Here is a 20,020-nt window from a genome sequence, read left to right on the forward strand (position 1 = left end):
CGCCGCGCTCCGATTGGGCTGCGTGAGGCAGAGGGGGCGGGTTCAACTCTCTGATTGGCCGGCGGGGGCAGGGGGCCGGCCGGGGCCGCAGAAGGCGCCGGGACGAGGGGGACGCGGCGGGAGCGGCCGCGCTGGGTTTGGAGCTGCGGTCGCTGCTACCGGGCCGCTCCGCTCCGCTCCGCTCCGCTCTCACGGCCGCTGCCCCGCCGAGCCGGGGCCTGCAGTGGGTGGGCTCCACGCTGGGGAGAGGGAGAAGAGGAACGGGCAGAGCTGCGGCCCTGCCCAGACCCCGTTCGGCCCGGCCCGGATCTCAGGTACCGCATCGCTCTGGCCCCGCCGCGCACACCGCGCCCGCTGCCCCTCTGCCAGTGAGGCTCGGGGTATACAGAGCTGTGGGAGGAGACGGGATGTGGGTCTCTGCTTCGTGCTTGTCAAGTTGAAACAGTGGTGCTTTAACAAAGTGTCCTCTTCTATAAATTTAAGCTTAAGGCTTGTTTGGCATTTGGTTTTTAAGGGGAGTTAATTAACTGCTGCTGGAAGTGCATCGTGACTGAGTTCTTTGGAGGACTGCCTTAAAAATAAGGTTCTTTCTTGGCAAGTTGAAATGCAGAGGAAGCACCTTTGCGTGGCAAAGCTTCATGCTTGAGATAACTACAAAGAGACTTGTTGCTTATTTGTTAAAATGTATTGGGGTATTTGCCAAATTATATGGGCTGTCAATTGTTTTGTATGTTGCTTTGTTTAGGCAACTCGGAAAAATCTCATCCTGGTAGTGTAAATAAGTTAATGTGATTACATACTGATTTCTTCAGGGCTCTTTGAAGTCTGACTGCAAGATGTGTACTATACTGTTTAAGCCAAGGCTTTATTTCAGAAGTCTTCAAAGTTTAAGTGGTGTGAATGCTCACTTGAAATACAGAGACTAAAACAGGTCTTTGAGAAGTTGATCTAGTGTTAAATTTGCTAAATCAGTTTTTTTGTGCCACTGGAGTTTCTGATTAGTGGTAACACTTTTTTTCCCTAAATTATATCTAAGTAAGCTTTATCTGCAAGCTTGTGTTTTGGCCTACACATCTTCCAAGGTTCCACAAAGAAACTGTTAGGTGGACAGTAAAGGTTTTGTGTTGACTGTAACTGACAACTTTGTAGGACAAAGTTTCTGCTTTGTTGGCCTGGACTTGAAACAAAAAAAGTACCAACAGTTTATGTATCCTATTTCTTGATTTTCTTACTGTGTCATGCCTTTGTTCCTTCTTTTAGACATTGTAAGATAACGATGTACCTTAATCCATTTTTTTTGTCTCTGATTTTCCTAGATTTGTTCCCAAAAGGATGGTCCCTTTCAGTTTCCCTCTGTCCAAGTGTGCACTTTGGGACCCAGTCCCCATGGGCGATGTCATTGGCACACACATCACCTATTACAGGTATTGATACCCTTTTGGGGCAAGCTAAAGCTTAAAATAAATTATGGAGTGTGTGATGCAAAGCCTCATTTTGTCTTTTGAGTCTGTTCTATGGCAAGGCCGAAAGCAAAAGGAAGCAGTGTGTTTGTTATAAGCATATAGAGATTTTCACTGGAAAATTTTCAGTTTCCTTTACTTTGTGTAACACAGTCTAGTGGCTTGAAGGTGCATCAATTTAAAGTAACTTAAAATTTATTTCTATTTTCTTCCCATATGGATAAGTGATACTTTAAAAAAAAAAAAACATTGAAAAGGATTTGTGACTTAAACTTGCTTATTATCTCTTTTTAGAAATCCCAAAATACGTCTGGTGGAGAAAACCTTGCGGCTTGCCTATCGCCATGCTAAGCAGAATGAAAAGAAATCATTGTCCTGTTTTTTGCTTGGCACCCTCACAGTAGATGAAGGTAATTCTAAACATGAGGTAGACAGGCAGTGTTGGTTGGCTCAAGCTGTAGTTAAGCTGAGTTTTTTCTTGGACTCTGACTTTATTTCTTTATTTTGAAGATGGGGAAGGCGTAACGCTGACAGTAGATCGTTTTGATCCTGGCCGAGAAGTTGCTGGTGGATCAGGCAAAATTCCAACTGCATCCCTTCCTGGAGACTTCTTGATTCCATGTACAGTTAATGCCTGGGGACCTTGTTCAGATAGTATAATAGTGCACAGTGTTGAAGATATCAGCTTGGCTTTCAAGGTAGGCATCCCTTAGCAGCTTTTGGGTCTCTCAAACAGTGAAATGTCTGCCAGGCAGGACACTGGACTATGCACAGAGTGATTTCCAGCACAGCAAGGTTAGGGCTGAACCAAGACCATGTAGTTAATTGTGTGAAATGAGCTGCTTGAGTGTCATTGAAAAGTGTACTGAAAACTGGTAAAGTCAGTTAATCTTCACAGGTGTTTAAGGATACAAAGTCTTTAATCTTGGATGAAAATCTTGCTGACTGACCAAAGTGTTTCAGCTGGTCTAACCACCAAAACCAGCAAAGCAACAGCAATTGCAGCAAACTTACTTAAACAAGAGAAAACAGCTTTTTTTTTTTTTTTCTTTTTTCCCCCTCAAAACTGTCAGTAATCAGTTGCAGTATTGGGCAGTTGTTGCTGAAGTGTTGCTAGGCAAGTGACCCGCCCAAAACGTGTGGAGCCCTGTGTAGGTTAACAGCCATAGCTGAAATGTGTGCTCTGCTGTAATCTATTAAATACACTTTCCGTTCCTGTAGACTTTTCCCAGTAGTTATTGTAGTGTGTATTTTATAATACAAATTAAGCCTGCTTCACATCTGAACTTTGTCATGATGATACATCCAGATATTAAATTACGTATTTCTTGAATGCAAGTAAGAAAACTTTGGCAAATCAGCTTGAGCCTTTTAGTTGTCTATTATTATATTAATTTTTATATCATTTAGTAACCCCATGTTTTCTAATACATCATAAAACAATGCTGAGGTGTGCATAGCTAATTTTCAGGTGTATTGTGCATTATTCATTATATTCACTAGAGCAGTGAGCTTTGGAGACCTGGGCTAATGGCTTTTTGTATAGTACCTACTGCAATAATAGCTGTGATGAATGATTTGAATTCCTAGTGTAATAAATCTTGAATCATGGTAATCATGGAAAATAACTTAGTGTATTTAACTCTTTTTTTTTTTTTTTTTTTTTTTCTTCTAGGGTCTGCAGCAGAGTCTGTGCAGTAAAGAATCTCTGGATCTTTCTAAACTGCTCACTGTCAGAGCTCACATTTTTTCCACAGAAAACCTGGATAATCTACACTTTAATTTTTACTGGGCTTCTCTTACTCTGGCCAATATTTTGGAATACACCCCTGTGAAGTCTGTCCCAATTATTCCAACAGCCCTAGCAAGAAATTTGACCAGTCCTATGAATATTGCACAAGTTCAAGGAACTTACAAATGTGGGTGAGTAAGAGGTGGTGCTAAAGCTGTCAAAGTTGCCTGTCAGTTTCTTGCCTTTCCAAAGGAGGTGGGTAAGAGAGATCTCAACTGTACTTTGCTTTTTAGTGAAATAATTGACATATGATGGCATGTCTTCTGGCCTTGGAAATGTATTAAAATTATGAACAAGAATCAGGAAATGGGATGGAGAAAAACATTAACCAGTTGAATAGAAATTCTTGCTTTTGGCTTCAGTGAAAGTGGCAGAACACACCTCTAGTTAACATAATAAATGTAAATAGCTTCCAGCTTTTTAAACACCATAGGTGCTTGCCCTACAATGAAAAGCAAATGAATGCAAACCAAAGCTTTCTTTTTGTGCTTCTGAGATGGTATTGAGAAGTCATCATTCTGACTGGTAACTAATTTAATAGGATGAACTACGGATAGATCAGGGAAATAGCGTGAAGCAACTGAATGTCATTTTATTTGGATAGGGACTTTATGAATGCCTCTCTGAAAGTTACTCTTCAAATTTAACATGGCTTGTCCTTGGATTTGTTGTGAACACTAATTCTAGTATTCACTAAAATACTACAAATAGTACTATGTAAATTTTGTCCTTGATAACTCTTTGATACACAGGGAATTGCTGAAAAGCTGGGGAGCTGCTGTTAAGTGTGTGGAGTAAGAGCAGTTTTGATCTTTAATTTTTTTCTCTAAATTTATTTTCTTATAGTATTTTCTAAACTTGTACTTCTCTCTCCAGGTTTTTTTCCTAAAAAACTGTCTTCCAAAATACTAAAACAACCCAATTTTTGCTTTGTTTCAGCTACCTTACTATGGACCAAACAAGGAAATTGCTTTTACTGCTTGAATCTGATCCCAAGGCTTATGCTCTGCCATTAGTTGGAGTGTAAGTGTTCAGATTAATACACACGTTGATTTGAGATGTATCTGAGGGATTACATAGCAAAAATTTGGTACCAGAGCTGTCTCTAATTAGACTTTTTTTTCTTATTTCTAGTTGGCTGAGTGGAGTTACTCATATCTATAGTCCTCAGGTCTGGGCCTGTTGCTTGCGGTATTTGTTCAGTTCTTCAATTCAAGAAAGGCAAGTCACTTTTATAGGTAAAACATAGAAGTACCTAAAAAAGTATTCCACAGAAATGCATGACAACATGGGCTCTGCTCAAAGATATTTGAGGAAATTCTGTGATTTGTATGTTGTATAGAGGTAAGGCTGTCTGGTTTAAATGTTGTTTTTGGTTTTAGCTTCTGCACAAAAATTTTGTGACTGAAATGTTGGAAAGCTGAGCTGATATCCCAAAGTCAGAAGAGGGTGAACATTAATATCCTGAAGGTCACTGCATTTTAGTTGAAATAAGAAGCCACAAGCAGGAAACAGTTTAAACAGTGGTGGGGTTTTGTTTTTGAGCTTTTCTTAGGGGCATTTTCTTTGAGATAAGTTGTCTTCCTGGTTGTGTCTGACCAACATATTGAAACATATTGATTTGCAGCCTATGCTGTCCTGTTAGACTTCCTGTAAAATGTTCAGTTTTTTTTTTTTTAAGAGTGTTTGCATTCTGGGGTATTTTTTGATTGTGATGTTAGAGGATAATCATTCCTCATTGTCTGGATTTTCTCATTTGTAACATTTGCTGAGTTCTATTTGTGTGGAGCTGGGAGGGAATTCAGGTGTTTATAGTTTGAAACTGCACCTCAGGTAAATGAGACTCTATGCTGTATGCATAAGCACTTCTTCTGATTGCCCACATTTGTTTTTAAATTGTGAAATGCAACCACATTTGGTGAACAGATGTGTCTGCAATTACAAAATAGACTTCTTTCCCTTAACAACTGAAATATGTCCAAACACAGATAAGAGACCAATTAGATTATTAGATAGGCAAGTTGGATGCTTGACTCTCATTAACTTTAACTGATGCCATCATGGAAGTGGATTAGGGAGATTTGATGAACCATGCAAACAGCATTAACCTCTGCAGGCTAACTGCTTAATCTGTGCATCATACATTTTTAACTCTTTAAGTTGTAAGTAAACTTTGAAGTTGCATGAATGTGTTTTTCAAGCATCCTGTTTCGACTGCTTTTTCTATTGCATATATTATTTAATGAAAAAGCAAACAAAAAAGCCATTAACAAGCATGTTACAAGTACTATAAAAAGAAAAACTGTTCTGAAATTAGTCCTACCTTTTATTGGAAATACACATTATTGTCATTATCCTTGAAATTGTGTTAAATGCTGATTGTTGTTACTCACTATTCTCAACTTATAGAAAAAAAACCCTTCAATAAAATTTTCCAAAAAAAAAATTATCTTTTTGCTAATTAATGTTTTTTGAATGTTTAGGGGTAACTGAGTCATTAAGTGTCTTTATAATGCATCTTAACTGAAAACTAAAAAGAAAATAAAACACAATATCATTCTTACAGATGTTTTCTTCTCTATTATGTTTGAACTCTTGCAGGAATTCATTTAACGTACTAAGTGATAGTAAAGGTTTGAAATACAAAGGACTTGGATTATTCCTATTTCTCGACTTTTCTTTGATTATTGCATGTGGCTACAGTCATAAATCCCTCTGCACTATCTATAGCTAAGCACCACACAAAATGCTATAATTCACCCGTTTGCTAAACTATGTGAAAATTTGTTCACTGTATTGCAAATCTAAGGGCCTTCTTCATGTTTAAGTTATTTAAAGATGTATTTTTCTTCTATTTTAGGGTTTTTTCAGAATCTAGGAGTTTTCTTGTTGTGCTTTATTCATTGACACACAAGGAACCAGAGTTTTATGAGTGCGTTCCATGCAGCGGGCAGACTGAACTGGGGTTTCAGATCCTTACTTGCCATGAAACAGTTCATCTGTTCAAAGTAAGTGTCTTGCTTTCCTCCTGCATCATGGTACTTCAAAATTTGCCTTAAAAGAGTCATTATGATGTGTCCCAACTGGATCTGCAGTGTTTGAAAATTATGTAGCTCTATAAAGTGACATCATTTTGTCCCTCAAATAGAGAAATTACTTCCAAAGGCAGCACTGCTCACTTTTCTAATAGCATTAAGCATCTGTCTTTTAAGTATATCATGCTGTGTTGGCCTTGGTTAGTGTTCCTTCCTACTAGTGACCTTCTGGCCTTGTGAGCAGAGACTCAGACTTCCTGCAGCATTTGTTACTCTGATGTGCTGTGTTCAGCTTGGCGACATCTGACAGCTGCTCTGGGTAATGCTTGCTGGAGAGCAAAGCTGGGTGTTGTGCTTTGCTTGAAGTTAAATGCAAAAAGGAATTCAGAGGTTACGAATTTCATCAGTTTTACTAATGGAGAATTTTATCTTTGTGCAAAGTAACTCTCTGAAAGAATTTGATGATAGAAGTCTGGGAGATGGCTAGTAAGGTTTGAGGAAGTTCTAGGAAATCTCAGTTCCTTATGTGTTTTCCAAGGCTTGTGCAGAACCTGAAGCTGAGCTGTTAATTTGCTCAGTAAATGCTGCTGTGCTCTGTCAGAGAAGCAGTGAGTGTAATGTGTGTGCTGTGCTGTGTGCTCAGCTCTCTTCCCAACTGAATTTCCTTGTCAGGGTTGCCTTCTCCCTTTAGCCTAGGGCTAGCTCAGCTTTCTAAGATGACACATCTCTCCACAGAAGCTCACTGCTGTTGTCTCCAGGAGCTGCCCAGCTGTGGTGTGTGAGGCAGCACAGGAACGTTTGCTGTTTCCTGTAGTGGTGGCAGCCCTGGAGGAGTATCTGAGCAGTTACAGTGAGGAAGCATCTGCTCATGGCTATAATTAGCCCAACTCCTTTACAGAGTAGCAGGGGAACAGTGTTAAACAGGAAGGGAAGTTGTCTGCTTCCTTGTAGTGCTGAAAAAAATTTGAAAGTAGGGGACAAGCGGCAAATAATCATATAAATGTCTTTAAAGCTGTTTCTCTGGGAGTAGTACCTCACTGATTGAAAGTTTGAAGGTTTCCTGCCTCACAAATATGGAACATCTCATTCCAGAATGTTGAAGCATCAGACAAGAGCCCTATCCAGTTTGAGTTGAGTGCAGAAAACCAAAATGCAGAAACTGAGTTCTTCAGCAGAATTTGCAAGAAACTTCCAATCAAAAGGTAAATCTCTGCAATGCCATTTATGTGCAAAAATGAAATATTTATTGGATGAGGGTTTTGATCGGATCTGTGCTATGTGTCAGTTGAGCTGTGCATGCATTCTATTGCATTAAAATCTGTGTTTGTGCTTTTATTTATTCCTAGAGTTAATATTTTTCAAGTAAGATGGTCAAGCTGTCTGTAATACAAAAAAGCCTACTTGGTACTGGTGGTTTTAATTTACACAGTGGGTGTTTCTAAAAAGGCTTCCTCACTGATGAGGCTTAGTTCACTCTATTAAGATTTAAGTGAGCTCTGTCCTTTGAAGCAAATCTCTAATTGAAATCTACTTAAGTAAAAAAAAATTCTTTTTTTCCTTCCCACTTTTCAGAGCTCCAAGACCCGGATAGTTTGAAACTTAGTGATTTTTTTAAGAACCTGGCTTATCCATCAAATTTTTATCTATGACTAGAAGATGGCCTTTATTTTCCTTCAAACCATGTTATAATCTTTACTGTAGCACCTCCTATCTTTTTACTATATATCAGTGCTTTGTTGCTAGAATGTCATTTAAAAGCTGTGTTTGTGTGATGCTGTGGGGAGGGAGGGTTTGCATCTTCTTGCCCAAAAGCAGCTTTTCTATTTTGATTGTTTGATCTTAGAAGTGTTGAGTTAACTCCCCAGCTAACCAGGGAGAAGTTGGATGGCAACTGCTTCTTAGAAAAATGATGCACTGTAAATGGCACATTGAAAAATGTGAAATTTCATATTACTGCTGCCAATTCTAACAAGCAAGCATTTTTACTTCGCTTTATTTTGGTTTCAGTCCTCCCCAAGGCTCTTCACCCAGCAAGTTGTCAGCAAGTGATCACGACTCTGGTGTGGAAGATGAGGATTTATCCCCCAGACCAATTCCAAGTCCTCACCCAGTGAGTCAACAGGTAACTAAATAAATAGTTGCTCTGGGTATCTCAGATGTGACACTTGGAGCAGCGGAACTTATTTTATGGGAACTGTAGAGAAAAGCTTCTCTCTCTCAATGTCCTAGCAAGGGAAAGCAGAATTGAAGAAATTAACCATGGGTCCCACTCCTGTAGTTAATCTGCCATTTTCCAGGATTTTAGACACTTTAAATTCCTGTACATGCTGTGATTTGGAAACAGAGAGTAGTTTCTATTTTAGGAATCTCACTGTTGTTGAATGGAAGAGCTGTAGTGTCTGAGATAGAGACAGCCAGCTCTTGTGGGTTTGTTTATTTCATTTACCCAAAAGATCTGCTCTGTCCTTTTTTCTTCACTGAAATGTGTACAAATACAATAAGTATTTGTATACAAATAGGTCTAGAAGGATGTGATAATTGTGTACAAAATATTTTCTGTTGCAGATATCTCCTGTATCTAAGAATAATAAGAGATGACACAAAGTCCACCTCTAGAAGGGAAATATCCATATTCTGACATGTACTCCCAAATGACATGGAACATTAATTTGGCAGACAGGGCTGTTACTGTATAAAAGCAATTTTCCTTTAAGAATGATCCTAGAGATCTTGCTGCTTTTTCTGGATTCTCTAGTCTTTAAGGAATGTGTTTAACTTGTGTTTGGTTTGGAAGCTGATAATCATCATATATTGATTTTTAAATGAAAACATTTTATTTGAGGAAATCATGCATTCAAAGAGCAGACAATATTTTTAAATTATCATCTGTGTGTGTAATTGTCCCTTCAGGTTACCAGAATTTTTCCTTCAGTGCCAGAGCTGTCACTTATTTTGGATGGGAGTTTCATAGAATCAGGACAATCATCTAAACCTATGGGGACTTCAGGCGCTAAAAGTCTGCCCACAGTGCCAAATCAGCCTGTGAAAAAGAAGTGTTGCATGAGACCTACATGTCACTCCAGCCAGCACTCTGAAGACAGGCAGAATTTTCCTGCTAATGTGGGAGATCCCTCTTTGAGACGATTACCAAATCCTATAAGCCAGAAAATTCCAGCTTCAATGCCTTGCAGAGGAAATCAAACTCTACTACAGCAGCAGGTGCAGTGTAAGAAGGCTTCCTCTCAATCAAGAAAAAGTTCAGGATCATCTTCTCCTTCAACTCCTTGTACTGGGCCTTCCCCAGATGCATCTGTGCACCACCCCAGAAAGCCTTTGGAAAAACTTGTGTTAAATCCTGAGAGTGTCACACCACAGGATGAGCCTCTGCCGAGGAGAACATCAGTGCCTGGTTCCAAGCAACTTCCTGCTGCCACACAGCCAGTCCTCCACAACTCTGCTTTGTCACCACAGAGCTGCAGACAGCCACCAGACCTGCAGGTGCCAGTTCAAGTGCCACCTTCCTGTCCAGCATGCAGCTGTCAGTGTCCTGCTTCTCTACAGTACAATCCCATAACCCCATGGCAAGGAGTTGGGAAAATGAGCCCTGGTCATGGAGCGGAAATCCCACCGGAGATGGCTCAGCAAAATCCTTGTGCAGTGTTCCATCAAAACATCATTTGTCCAAACGTTTGCTGCAACCCAGGGTATGCCACGAGCAGCCCTATAAATGTGAGATATCCTGGGAAAACAGGGAGCTGCTCTCATGACAGTGGCTTATCAGCTGGGATGAGGATGGCATCGAGTGCGAGCCCCTCGAGCGTGCAGTGCTGTGCAGCCCACTCCCCGTGCCTGCACATGCCTGCTCCTGCAGCTCCATCAGATAATGGCATGATGGGATTATCTCCAGATGCATTCCAGCTCCTCACCCAGCAGGACAGACAACTCAAATTACTGCAAGCTCAGGTCTGTGGAAATGTCAGCTTTCTCCTCTGCCCTCTCAGTGATTATGCTTCGATAGTTCCCCTGCTAAAGGAATTAAATTAACTGTTGTCTATCTGTGTTGGAGCAAGGGAGCCTGTCATACCAGCTGCAGTGTGGGCATGGAGAGGGGACTTAATTACCCTTACCAACTGATGTCCCTTTAAAAATCATTTTACTTATATCTAATTAAATTTTGCCTTTATTTCTGTGATATTTCCGTAACATGAAGGTTTATTTTTAGTAGACTGTTTGTAATGCAAACTGATACACTTTCTGTGTAAATGCTTTTCTACATGCTTGTCCATGAAAAAAAAAAAAGTACTGCATAGGCTATAGACTTTGGAATTATTGTAAATAATGAAACACAGAATGTTCTCATGTTGCTTTTTCCACCTTCAAGCCTGCAGCTCCCTGAGCTGTTGCAGACAACTTAAGTTTTCAAAGCATGAATTCCTAGTTCATCAGGTCTTTTTTGTGCTGAAAACTGGACTTTGGGGGTCTTGCTGTGCTCTGTTGCCTCACCAAGTTAAGTTTCTTCAAAATACCAGTCCCTTGATCAACCTTCTGGCCCTGTATTTTGCAGGATATAATTTGGGGCTGAAGAGACAGTTTAAATTTTGCTGCTGGTAATGAATAATACGAACAGAAAAGTGTACAGTACTTGAACTAGAAAATGACAGCTGGAATTTGTTTTTGGTATGGTTCCTGTTTGTAAAGTCAAGCTCCTGAAGCATGGGTTGTGCATGAGGGAAACCCCTCCTTACTGCAGCCTTCACTGTTACTGTATTTCTCCCTGGAGCTGCAAGCTAATCGTTGAACAGGGTGGATGAAAATCCTAGAGAGAAGATTGCCTGGCAACCTTAATTTTATCATTTAATTGCTTAGCTTTGTAATTAATACAAAGTTGGTGTAGGGACAGTGGGCACATAAATGCTTGGCTGGTAAGTCAGTTAATAGGCTTTGTATGTGAATGAAAGGGAGGGAATACTTCCAGCAAGTGTGGTGCAAACAGGCTTTACCCAAGTTGTCTTGGTGCTACCTCTGCCAATGTGCTTAAAGATCTTCTTTGCTAGCTCTGCCAACATCAAAATTGGTGTTTTGATTTATGCCGTGTGCGCTGCTGTCAACTGGAAGGCGTTCAGGCTGCTGTGGCAGCGCAGCCTGTTTGAATCCAGATCTTAGCAGAACCCGATTAATTCCCTTTTGCCTGTCACAGCTGATATTTTATTGTGCAGATGCTAACTTTGCGATGACTGTTACAGATCCAGCGCCTGCTGGAGGCTCAGGCTCGCCAGGAGGGTTCCTCGGAGGCGGCAGAGAAGGGGGAGAAGGCCGGGGAGCTGGTGTCCATGGAAACCCAGACCTCACCGCCGCCGTGCCCCAGGAGAAGCGTGAGCGTGGCCGTGAGCACAGGTAACGCTTCATTCATTAGCACAGACTGGCACCGCTTCCTTCTGGACGTTTCTGTGGTTCATTGGGGCATGGAGGAAATGTTTTTGCAGAAAGAAGTTGTGCAAACATGCACCTAGATCCAAACAATACCTAAGTTGTTGAGGTGTTATTTGCAAGTTTAGGCTGGAGTTACTTTTGTCTTTGATTGCCATCACTGAAAGAGTTATTTTTCCAATAGGTTTAGAAAGCTGTTCTATTTAAAATGTTGTCTTGTTGACATGTAACTCCACATCTTTTTTTATTTAATACACTGTTTTGTAAAGTAATTGTTTCTATGCCAATATATATATATTATTGATGTTGTTTGTAAATCATGCATGAAAAGGAGGTTGTATTTGCTTTAGTTTTGGAGAGTTATGCAGCTGTGTCTGTACAGCTGCATATTAACATATTGGCTCCTGCTAAATCCATGGAAATGTTGTGCTTAGTCTGGAGGAAACTTTGAAACAGCCTCAAGGTCAATGCATTAAAGTTATTTAATGCAACCATTTATTTTCATCAAGTATACTTTGGAAGAAACTAGGACTTGAATGATGTTTTGGCAGCTTTTAGCTGATTTAAACTGTAAATCACTTTTTAAATAGTGAAAGAAACATGAATGGGAGAAGGTTATTCCTCTAGCTATAGAAAGCCAAAGTCTCTCAAAAAAAGTAATGACTCTTCCTAAATAGTTAAACCTCTAATTTTGTCCTAGGTGCTAGTTTATTTTGGAATACAGCCTCTGAAAAACAAGGCAACTCCATACCACGAGGGAAAAAAGAAGATGGAGAGATTTCTAAGGAGGACATAAACATTTCAATTAATGCTGAGCAAGATGCAAGTAATACAAGTATTGCTTCATCCTTAAGGGTGGTTGACATGCCCAGCTTTGTAGAGAGTATTCACCTTGTGGAAGAAGGAGCTAATCAGAACACTCCCCAGTAAGTAACAGAAACACCCTGTGCTCACATAATGTGCTGGACTGCCTTATGTAAGTTATTACTTCTGTAATATTTTTTTCCTTCAGGAGTTATAAATAGTCTGACCTCAGCTGTTGTGTTCTCTCCCTTCTGTATTTTTTAATTATGCTTGGAATTGTACAGCTCACCAGAAGACATCTGCCTTTAGAGTCTGCATTTATCAGTCATGCAGGTTTAGCTACCTGTCAGCAGCAGCTGATGGCAAAAGCCTTTAACTTGCAAAAGCATGCACTGTGCTGGCAGCATTCCTTTTCTTACCTTAAATCCTGACTGGAAAAGGGGATGCTGCTATACTCAGTTGTTTTCCTACAGTGGCTTTTCCTTGTCAGCATTCAGAACCTTCTGAGTTCTGAGGGGCTTGGGATGAGGTGTTTGATTATGTGGCTGTTCCCTGAATTTCTCTTTATTTTATGCCTGATTACTTTGTGAGTGGTGCATGCAGATACTGACTTCACTGCTGTTAATTATTTTTGAGCTCAGTTGCTTTATAGTGCAGTGACTAATCTCAGACTAATTTGGGAAGTGGTTTTTAAAATATTTTTAATTATCTATATGTATGCTATTTCTATGTAGGGATCGCTCAACAATTTAGCACTTTAGTGATCTAATATTGCCTAAGTATAAAGAGCCAAAGGAGGGGGAATGCCCTTCCAGTTAAGTTAGGTTCCTAAAATAGTCATATTGGGAAAAATTATGGTAATGAAGCTATAACTTAACTATTCATAGTCCTTGATTAAAGTGCTGTCTGCAAACATATATTGCTATCAGAAATGTTATGGATTCAGATCAATCTTATGAACATTGTATTTTTGGACAATGCCATCTTAAGGTTCTCTTCAACTTGGGTTCATAAACCAGTAAAATAGCTGTAAATTATCTTATAGTGAGAATGTAGAGCATCACCCAGATTCATTTGAGGAGGAGGAGGGGAACATTTTTGGGAATGATGAATAATTGCTAGTGTAACAGTAGCTGATAACCTACATTGACTATCTGGTATGTCACGTGCTTTAAATCTTATCACTTTCAACACAGGCAATTGATCAGTTGAGTTCTGAAATTCCCTTATCTTACACTTGTCTCCTCAGGAAGAACAGGAAGGGGGAGGAGGTTGCTTGAGGATCTTCTTGGGATGATAGTAGTATTGATATGTCTGGTCTCCAAAGGCTTATGCAATGCACACACCAATGAGGGGGGTGCAGAGCATTGTGTTGTAACTCATTCAGTGTTTAGCCTTTGTAGCTCCTCTTTCACATCTCTTATTGTAAAATATTTCAGCTAGGTGTTTGTTTGTTATCAGTTTGTGATGCTCTGTGCACGTGTGTACTTGTAACTGTCTTTGAGAAGTTTTTAAACTGCCACAGGAATCCCATGGGAACTTCTGTACCTTAGTAAAAGCAGCTTTTTTAAATAAATCATGTGTCAGAGCATACAGAAGATATTTGCTCCTAAAGGCTTATAAGTGGTCTGCTGAAAACAAATTCCAAATTGTTAATAATTTTCCTTTCATCAGGTTTAAGTCATAGTGTGTCACTGAGTTTTGACTAGTCCAGGAATGCCGTTGCCACTCTCAAATCATCTTTTGGAAAACTAGTTGGGCTGTTGTAGTTGCACAGTTGGAATTCTATTTCCTCAGTCCTCAAATGACTTTTGAGACTTTTGACTGCAGAAAGGAGCAAAGCCTTGAGCAGCAGGCAAAACTAAAACCCATTAGGATCCGTTTGCAGTACTTGATTGTTCTCTTCTGTTTACGAACAAATAAAGTACATATTGTGATAATGATGCTTCTGCTGTTTCAAGAAGTATGTAGCTATCTTGGTGTTCTCTTCCAGACCTGGAAACGTTTCCCAGGCACTTGCTCGTGGCTCATCCTTGGAGGACAGTGCCAGTGTGTGTTTACAGAAAGAGCCATCGGAGGGAGCCAGGAGCCAGGTGGTGGTAACAAGCGAGCAGAGCTCGGAGCCACCCACCCCGCTGCTGCCTCAGCAGCCCTCGGAGGAGCTGAAGCTTTACCAGGACTTACTGGTAACTCATGCACGTTTTATATTCTGCACTGAATGCAACAGCAGAACAGCACCCTGCTGAACTTATGATGTGGTGTTGGCAGGAATGAAAGCTGCTTGTGGTTTTCAGATTCACATTGTGCTCTACAGAAAACTCTTGAGTTTGTGGTTCTTCAATTTTTTTGAATGTTTAAGTGGTTATTTTGTACTTCTCTTTCATGCATACGTGGATTACTTTCTATTATCTAATAAATAATATTTTTTAATTCAAGGACCTCAGCTGATAACTTCCCAAATTAGTGGCCTTTAAAATAACACAGCATTTTACCTTCAAGTCCCTTAAAGGGCAGATATTTTGATCTTGAAGAATATCAGTATGTGATGTGTTTAAATTCAGAACAGACTTTTTTAGAAAGCTTGAAGTGTAAGATGTTGCAGTGTTTGACTACACTGCTGTGAGTTTAAGTGATTGCATCTGAACTGTATCTGAATTTGCCTTCTTTGTTAGAATAAGCTATTAATCCATCAAGTTGTATTTGAAGTTGTGTAGTCAGGAATTTGGTATTTGACAGATCCTGTATGTCATTATGTTTTTGCCATGTGCTCCTTTTTCTGTAGGGCCAAGTAAACCACCTCTTAAAGACCTCAGAAGAGCAAGATCACTTGCCTTTAAAATCAGAATTTGTTGTTGATGATGGTCCTACATATCAGGATATTGATGGTACAGCAGAAGTGGCTTCAGAGAGACACACAGGAGAGGTGGACAAAGAGAGTGTCATTAGTGCCACACTCAAGCAGCTGAGGAGCCTTGGAGTGACAGTGGACTCACCAGGCAGTATGAAGGAAAATACACACAAAGTGGACAATGCCAGGTAAAAAATGCTGGTGGTTTTCAGTAGTAATGTGCAGATCCAACTGAAAATGAAGATGTGGTTTAATGAGTCAAGAGAAGACTGTTCACTGCCACTGGGATTTGGGTGCACCTTGATCTGCATTTCCTGCAAGACTGAAATGCTGGCTCATGCTATGGGCATTTCAGATAGGTTTAAAAGCTCTGCTAGAAAAACTCAGAATATTTAAATAGAACACAAGTAGCTCTTGCTGTTAGAGCATCTGGTGATTCTTAAAGCATTGTGCATGTAATTGCCTAGAACAGCAAGGAAGCTATGGGCAATTCTTTGGTCTGTCTCCAAGTATTCCAGAGCAACTCTGGACCTGGAAGACTGAACATTAAGCAGCTGTGTATTTTGTTATTGCTTCTTAACCTTTGTCTTGCTCTTTACCCAGTATATGTGAACTTGTTACTGTGTCTTTGGTATCTAATCAAAACTGGTTCTGTCCTAATTGCTTGTTATTGTGGGTGCTGTGCCTTGAGCAGAGAAAGTGCTGGGGAGGGAAACAACAGCCTTGTTGAAACAGAGGAAGGAACAGAGAAGTAACTTCTGAAGGAAGATTTTTAGGCACAGGAATTTACTTGCATAGCTGTGTAGGCATAGGCTAACTGCCTGGTACAGCTTCACTTTCATCCTTATTGTCTTCGTGATCCTAGTGTGTAGCTGTTATGTAAACAAAAAATCTAACCACCTCCTAATTAATCTTCTCTTCAGCCATGTGTCAAATCTTGTGTCCAGTCATACAGTTTCTAACCTTTTTTCTCTCCTTTTCACTTGTATTTTATTGGGTGATTTTCTGGGATTTCTGGACTGCCTTCCTGGCTGGAGTCTGTCTGTGTTCTTTTAATGTGAATAACATGCTAACATGTGAACCTGTAAGGCAAAACTTGAACTCTTGGGGTTTTTTCCTTCAAACTTGGGGAGTGGGGTGGAGTTCTTCCTTCTGCCACTTTCAAGACTGATAAACAATTCTGAGAAGATCTACAGCTCAGTAGAGAAGGAAACAACAGTGCAGCTCCATAGCATAATAAGTGGTTGTTGTTGCTGAGCCAGTTTATTTTCCCTGGGTAAACTTCAGAATTTGTGCTTAGTGAAATAGGAAGCCTCTTAATTCTTAATATGAGGAGTTTGGCTTTATGAACTAATATTTGATGTGTGAGCTAAATGCAGTGGTTTACAACCATTACTGGTGTACCACAGCTTGTTCTTTTGGTCTTCAAACACATGATATATATATACAAGAAATTGCTGCACCAGGCAACAGAACAAATGAACATTCCTCATTTGAAGGTACTTCAAAAATTAGAACCTTGTAGGCTTCTGGAAACAAATGCTAGGCTTCTGGAAACAAATGCTATGTCAGAGTTTCTGTAAAAATCCTGGAATTACCATGCATTGGGAAAGATATTCTTGGTCTCACTCATTTGGCTTGTATTTCCAGCTATAAAATTTGGGCTGAATGGTAGATTTTAGAGTTGTAGGATCAGACACACATAATGTCCCATTCACTGGTGAGAAAAGATCAAGAGTTCAAACCTGCTTTAAAACCAAAACCAGCACTGCAACCTGCTAGAGATGGGTGGCTCTTCATATGAGAGTAGTGTGTATTGAAGGAGAAGGGAATATCATCCATCCTCTGGCAGTGTTTAGATACTTCTGGGGATGAGTAGCTAGTTTTAATTATGTGCAGATAATATGATCTCAGTCCTGATGGGGCTGTGTTCAGAAGGAAGGAGAAATCAGTACAGTGAGCAAAATTGTGAAATTGATGCTTTTCCTGTAATGCTAAGATAACTTTTTGCTGCTTTATTTTCAGCATCTTGGCGTGCATAAGTCCTGAAGCAGTGGTGCCTGGCTTAAATTCCATGTTACTTGCCAATGTCAGCATGTGTCCCAACGTTGTTGATCTGAGCATGGAAGCCAACGCCATAGCCCTGAAGTACCTCAGTGAAAATCAGTTATCCCGGCTGTCCCTCAGCCGCTCAGGCCAGAACCCTCCCACAGATTTCTCCTTCCAGGACATCCTGCAAACAAATACGGACAAGAGCATGGTGGGTCTGAGTTTAATTTCTCCCAACAACATGTCCTTTGCAACCAAGAAGTACATGAAGCGATATGGGCTGATACAGGGCAGTGACAGCAGCGAGGATGAAGAGGAGCTGCAGGCTCAAGACGGCAATTTTGGCACTGTCAAAAGCAAAAGCATGCCAGACAAAAACTGTGCCCCTGCATTGGACAGCTTCAGCCACCAGACTGAATTACCCAGAAGAGTGGATGGAAGGGTTCCCATTCACCTAAAAAGTCACAGCAGAGAGTTGGTTACTAATGCTTCTCCACCAGAATTAAACAACCCTGTGTTAAGAAACATTACGAATGAAATTTTTCCTCCCAGAACAGATCAAGCAAATGAAAACTCACTTCAGTTCCTGAAGGGTTTAAAATCAAAAACCAGATTGTTACCTGGGAGGGTTGAATTCACTGAACAACCTATCAGGAAAGATGAAGGAGATACTCAGGCCTTTCATGGAAATCTGCGCACTCCAACCCTTGAAATGTTAAACCAGTCAAACAGCATCAATTCTGTTGGCACCATCCTTGATGTCAAACAACTCAGGCAATTACCAAAGCTGTTCTGAACATCCCTTGAGATGGCTGCAACCACTGTTTCAAATCAGAGGGCCCTCTCTGTAAAGGAGCACAGGAAACCACGGATTGAGCTCTCTTTGAAGAGGTCACTCTGTTGTACAGTGTAAAACTTGCAGAACTTTCAGCCAGCTCAGGGACAGCCACCTCAAAGTGCCTGGCTGAGGCAGTGCTGATCAGCACAGACATGTGTGTGCACTTTTGTTTACAGTTAGGTGTGATTTTAGAGCATATTGAAGGTGAATCAACCTGAGCCCAAGATGTACTTTTATATAATTTTTAACAGTGGTGATTTTTTTCCTTAAGTGTTCTTTTGTTGACTTTTAAAAACAGACTTTTCCATGTTTGTGCCAACTGTGAGCCACTGATAATGTGTGTGGCAGAGCAGGGGTAACAGAACTAAAGCACTAATTTTTAGAAGTTTGCTGAAATGGTTGGATTCCTGTTTGTGGGTTGTCTGCGGGGAAGGGAAGTATAACTTTGGCTTTACTTTGCATAAAATTATTTCAAATTCAGCCAAAATGGCACATGTAACTCTCTGTATCATGAAATCTTTGAAGGAAACAGGGGAAAGCTGGCACTTTTAAGACTTGTAATTTTTTTTCATCTCTATGTTTTCTATTTATTTAAAATTACATACTGCTGATAAAGGTCAAAGTTTCCATTAAAAAAAATTAATCTTCACTTGACTAATGCTGCCTTTATTTAAGACACATGTGGCTTTCCAGTCATTGTTAAAATTGTTAACTTGAAGTTCAGTGGTTCACCTGCTACTGAACTCATCAGGAGTCTGATACTGGGTGGTGGGATAAGCAGAAATAATAATTTACTTTGTTCTGAATGAACACGTAAATATTCTGTCACCAAGCACTCCAGTCTGTTAATGAAGCAGCTCTTTTCCATAACCTTGTGGTGATAATATTGCACAAGGTGAAGAATTGGCTGGAAGTGGTGATTCATTCCCATTCCCACCATTCCTGGTGGGAGAACAGTGGGATGATGGTGGAGCCATGTGTTTTCTCACTGGCCTTTTAGGTGCATCAGCATTCTCTCACAGGCTTTGGAACAAACTTTGTTTTAGTGATGGCATTGTCTCAGCAGCAGTTCAGCCTGGTGCTGACCTTGCCTTTCCTGTTCTGAGTGTTAAAGCAGAGATCAAAACACCCTCTACTGAAATCCTGGGCCTTTTCCAGTCACATCCTAAGGACTGCAGTGTTCTTGGTATGTTTGAGTGGGCACTGATTGCTAAATAATTTATTACAGAATTGGGCTGAGATAAACCATGTACTGTTTTGAAGCAGTACAGAGAGAGGAAGGCAGCAGCTCCTTTTAAGCCAGAATTTCTCCTCTCACGCAGCCTCTTCCATCAACAAGGGTATTTGCTTCCTTTCAGGAAAGGTGCTACTTTACTGTGCTGAAAAATAAAACCTTTCTCAGTCCCTGAATCTCCCCTGGATCAGGCATAAGCTTATTATCTGCCAGCACATTTTCTGCTGAATCAGTCAAAAAATAGTTAATGTTTTTGAACATTCCAGTGAGATGAATGAGGCAATTCATACCTCTGAGCTATTGTTGCAGGGTTTTGTTCTTTGTTTCCTATTGTAAAATGTCTGGAAACACAGGAAGATGACAGCTGTATTGGTTAATATTTTAAAGACTTTCTTCAAATGCTCAAGGGCTAGAAACAATCTGAAAACAAAAGCCAAACTACTTGCACACAGCTCAGGACAAGGGTGTGGTATTATAATAAGTTACACAAAGCATATAATCCTGGATAGCAACCTTTAAGCAAGCAAAATGTC

General features: G+C 40.3%; 1 protein-coding gene across 1 annotated transcript; it reads left to right on the top strand.

Annotated features, from left to right (window-relative positions):
- Positions 1–76: 76 nt before the first annotated feature.
- STIL (STIL centriolar assembly protein) lies at positions 77–18,885 on the top strand. Its single transcript, XM_005482235.4, has 16 exons — positions 77–314; positions 1,317–1,424; positions 1,755–1,870; positions 1,971–2,158; positions 3,136–3,383; positions 4,192–4,275; positions 4,387–4,473; positions 6,113–6,260; positions 7,380–7,489; positions 8,295–8,409; positions 9,198–10,250; positions 11,531–11,681; positions 12,415–12,640; positions 14,512–14,704; positions 15,301–15,554; positions 17,392–18,885. Exons 2-16 carry the CDS (start codon positions 1,333–1,335, stop codon positions 18,209–18,211), a joined length of 3,885 nt encoding a protein of 1,294 aa, XP_005482292.2. The 5' UTR covers positions 77–314; positions 1,317–1,332; the 3' UTR covers positions 18,212–18,885.
- Positions 18,886–20,020: the final 1,135 nt, after the last annotated feature.

This window comes from Zonotrichia albicollis, chromosome 8 (genome assembly GCF_047830755.1).
Source record: "Zonotrichia albicollis isolate bZonAlb1 chromosome 8, bZonAlb1.hap1, whole genome shotgun sequence".
Lineage (NCBI taxonomy): Eukaryota > Metazoa > Chordata > Aves > Passeriformes > Passerellidae > Zonotrichia > Zonotrichia albicollis.

What these genes read in the sequence shown, in the direction of transcription:
- STIL (XM_005482235.4), top strand. Translation starts at nt 1,333, where the DNA reads ATGGTCCCTTTCAGTTTCCCTCTGTCCAAGTGTGCACTTTGGGACCCA. An exon ending in GCTCTGCCATTAGTTGGAGT is followed by an intron (nt 4,276 to 4,386) that starts GTAAGTGTTCAG and finishes TCTTATTTCTAG; the next exon opens with TTGGCTGAGTGGAGTTACTC. An exon ending in CTCACCCAGTGAGTCAACAG is followed by an intron (nt 8,410 to 9,197) that starts GTAACTAAATAA and finishes TTGTCCCTTCAG; the next exon opens with GTTACCAGAATTTTTCCTTC.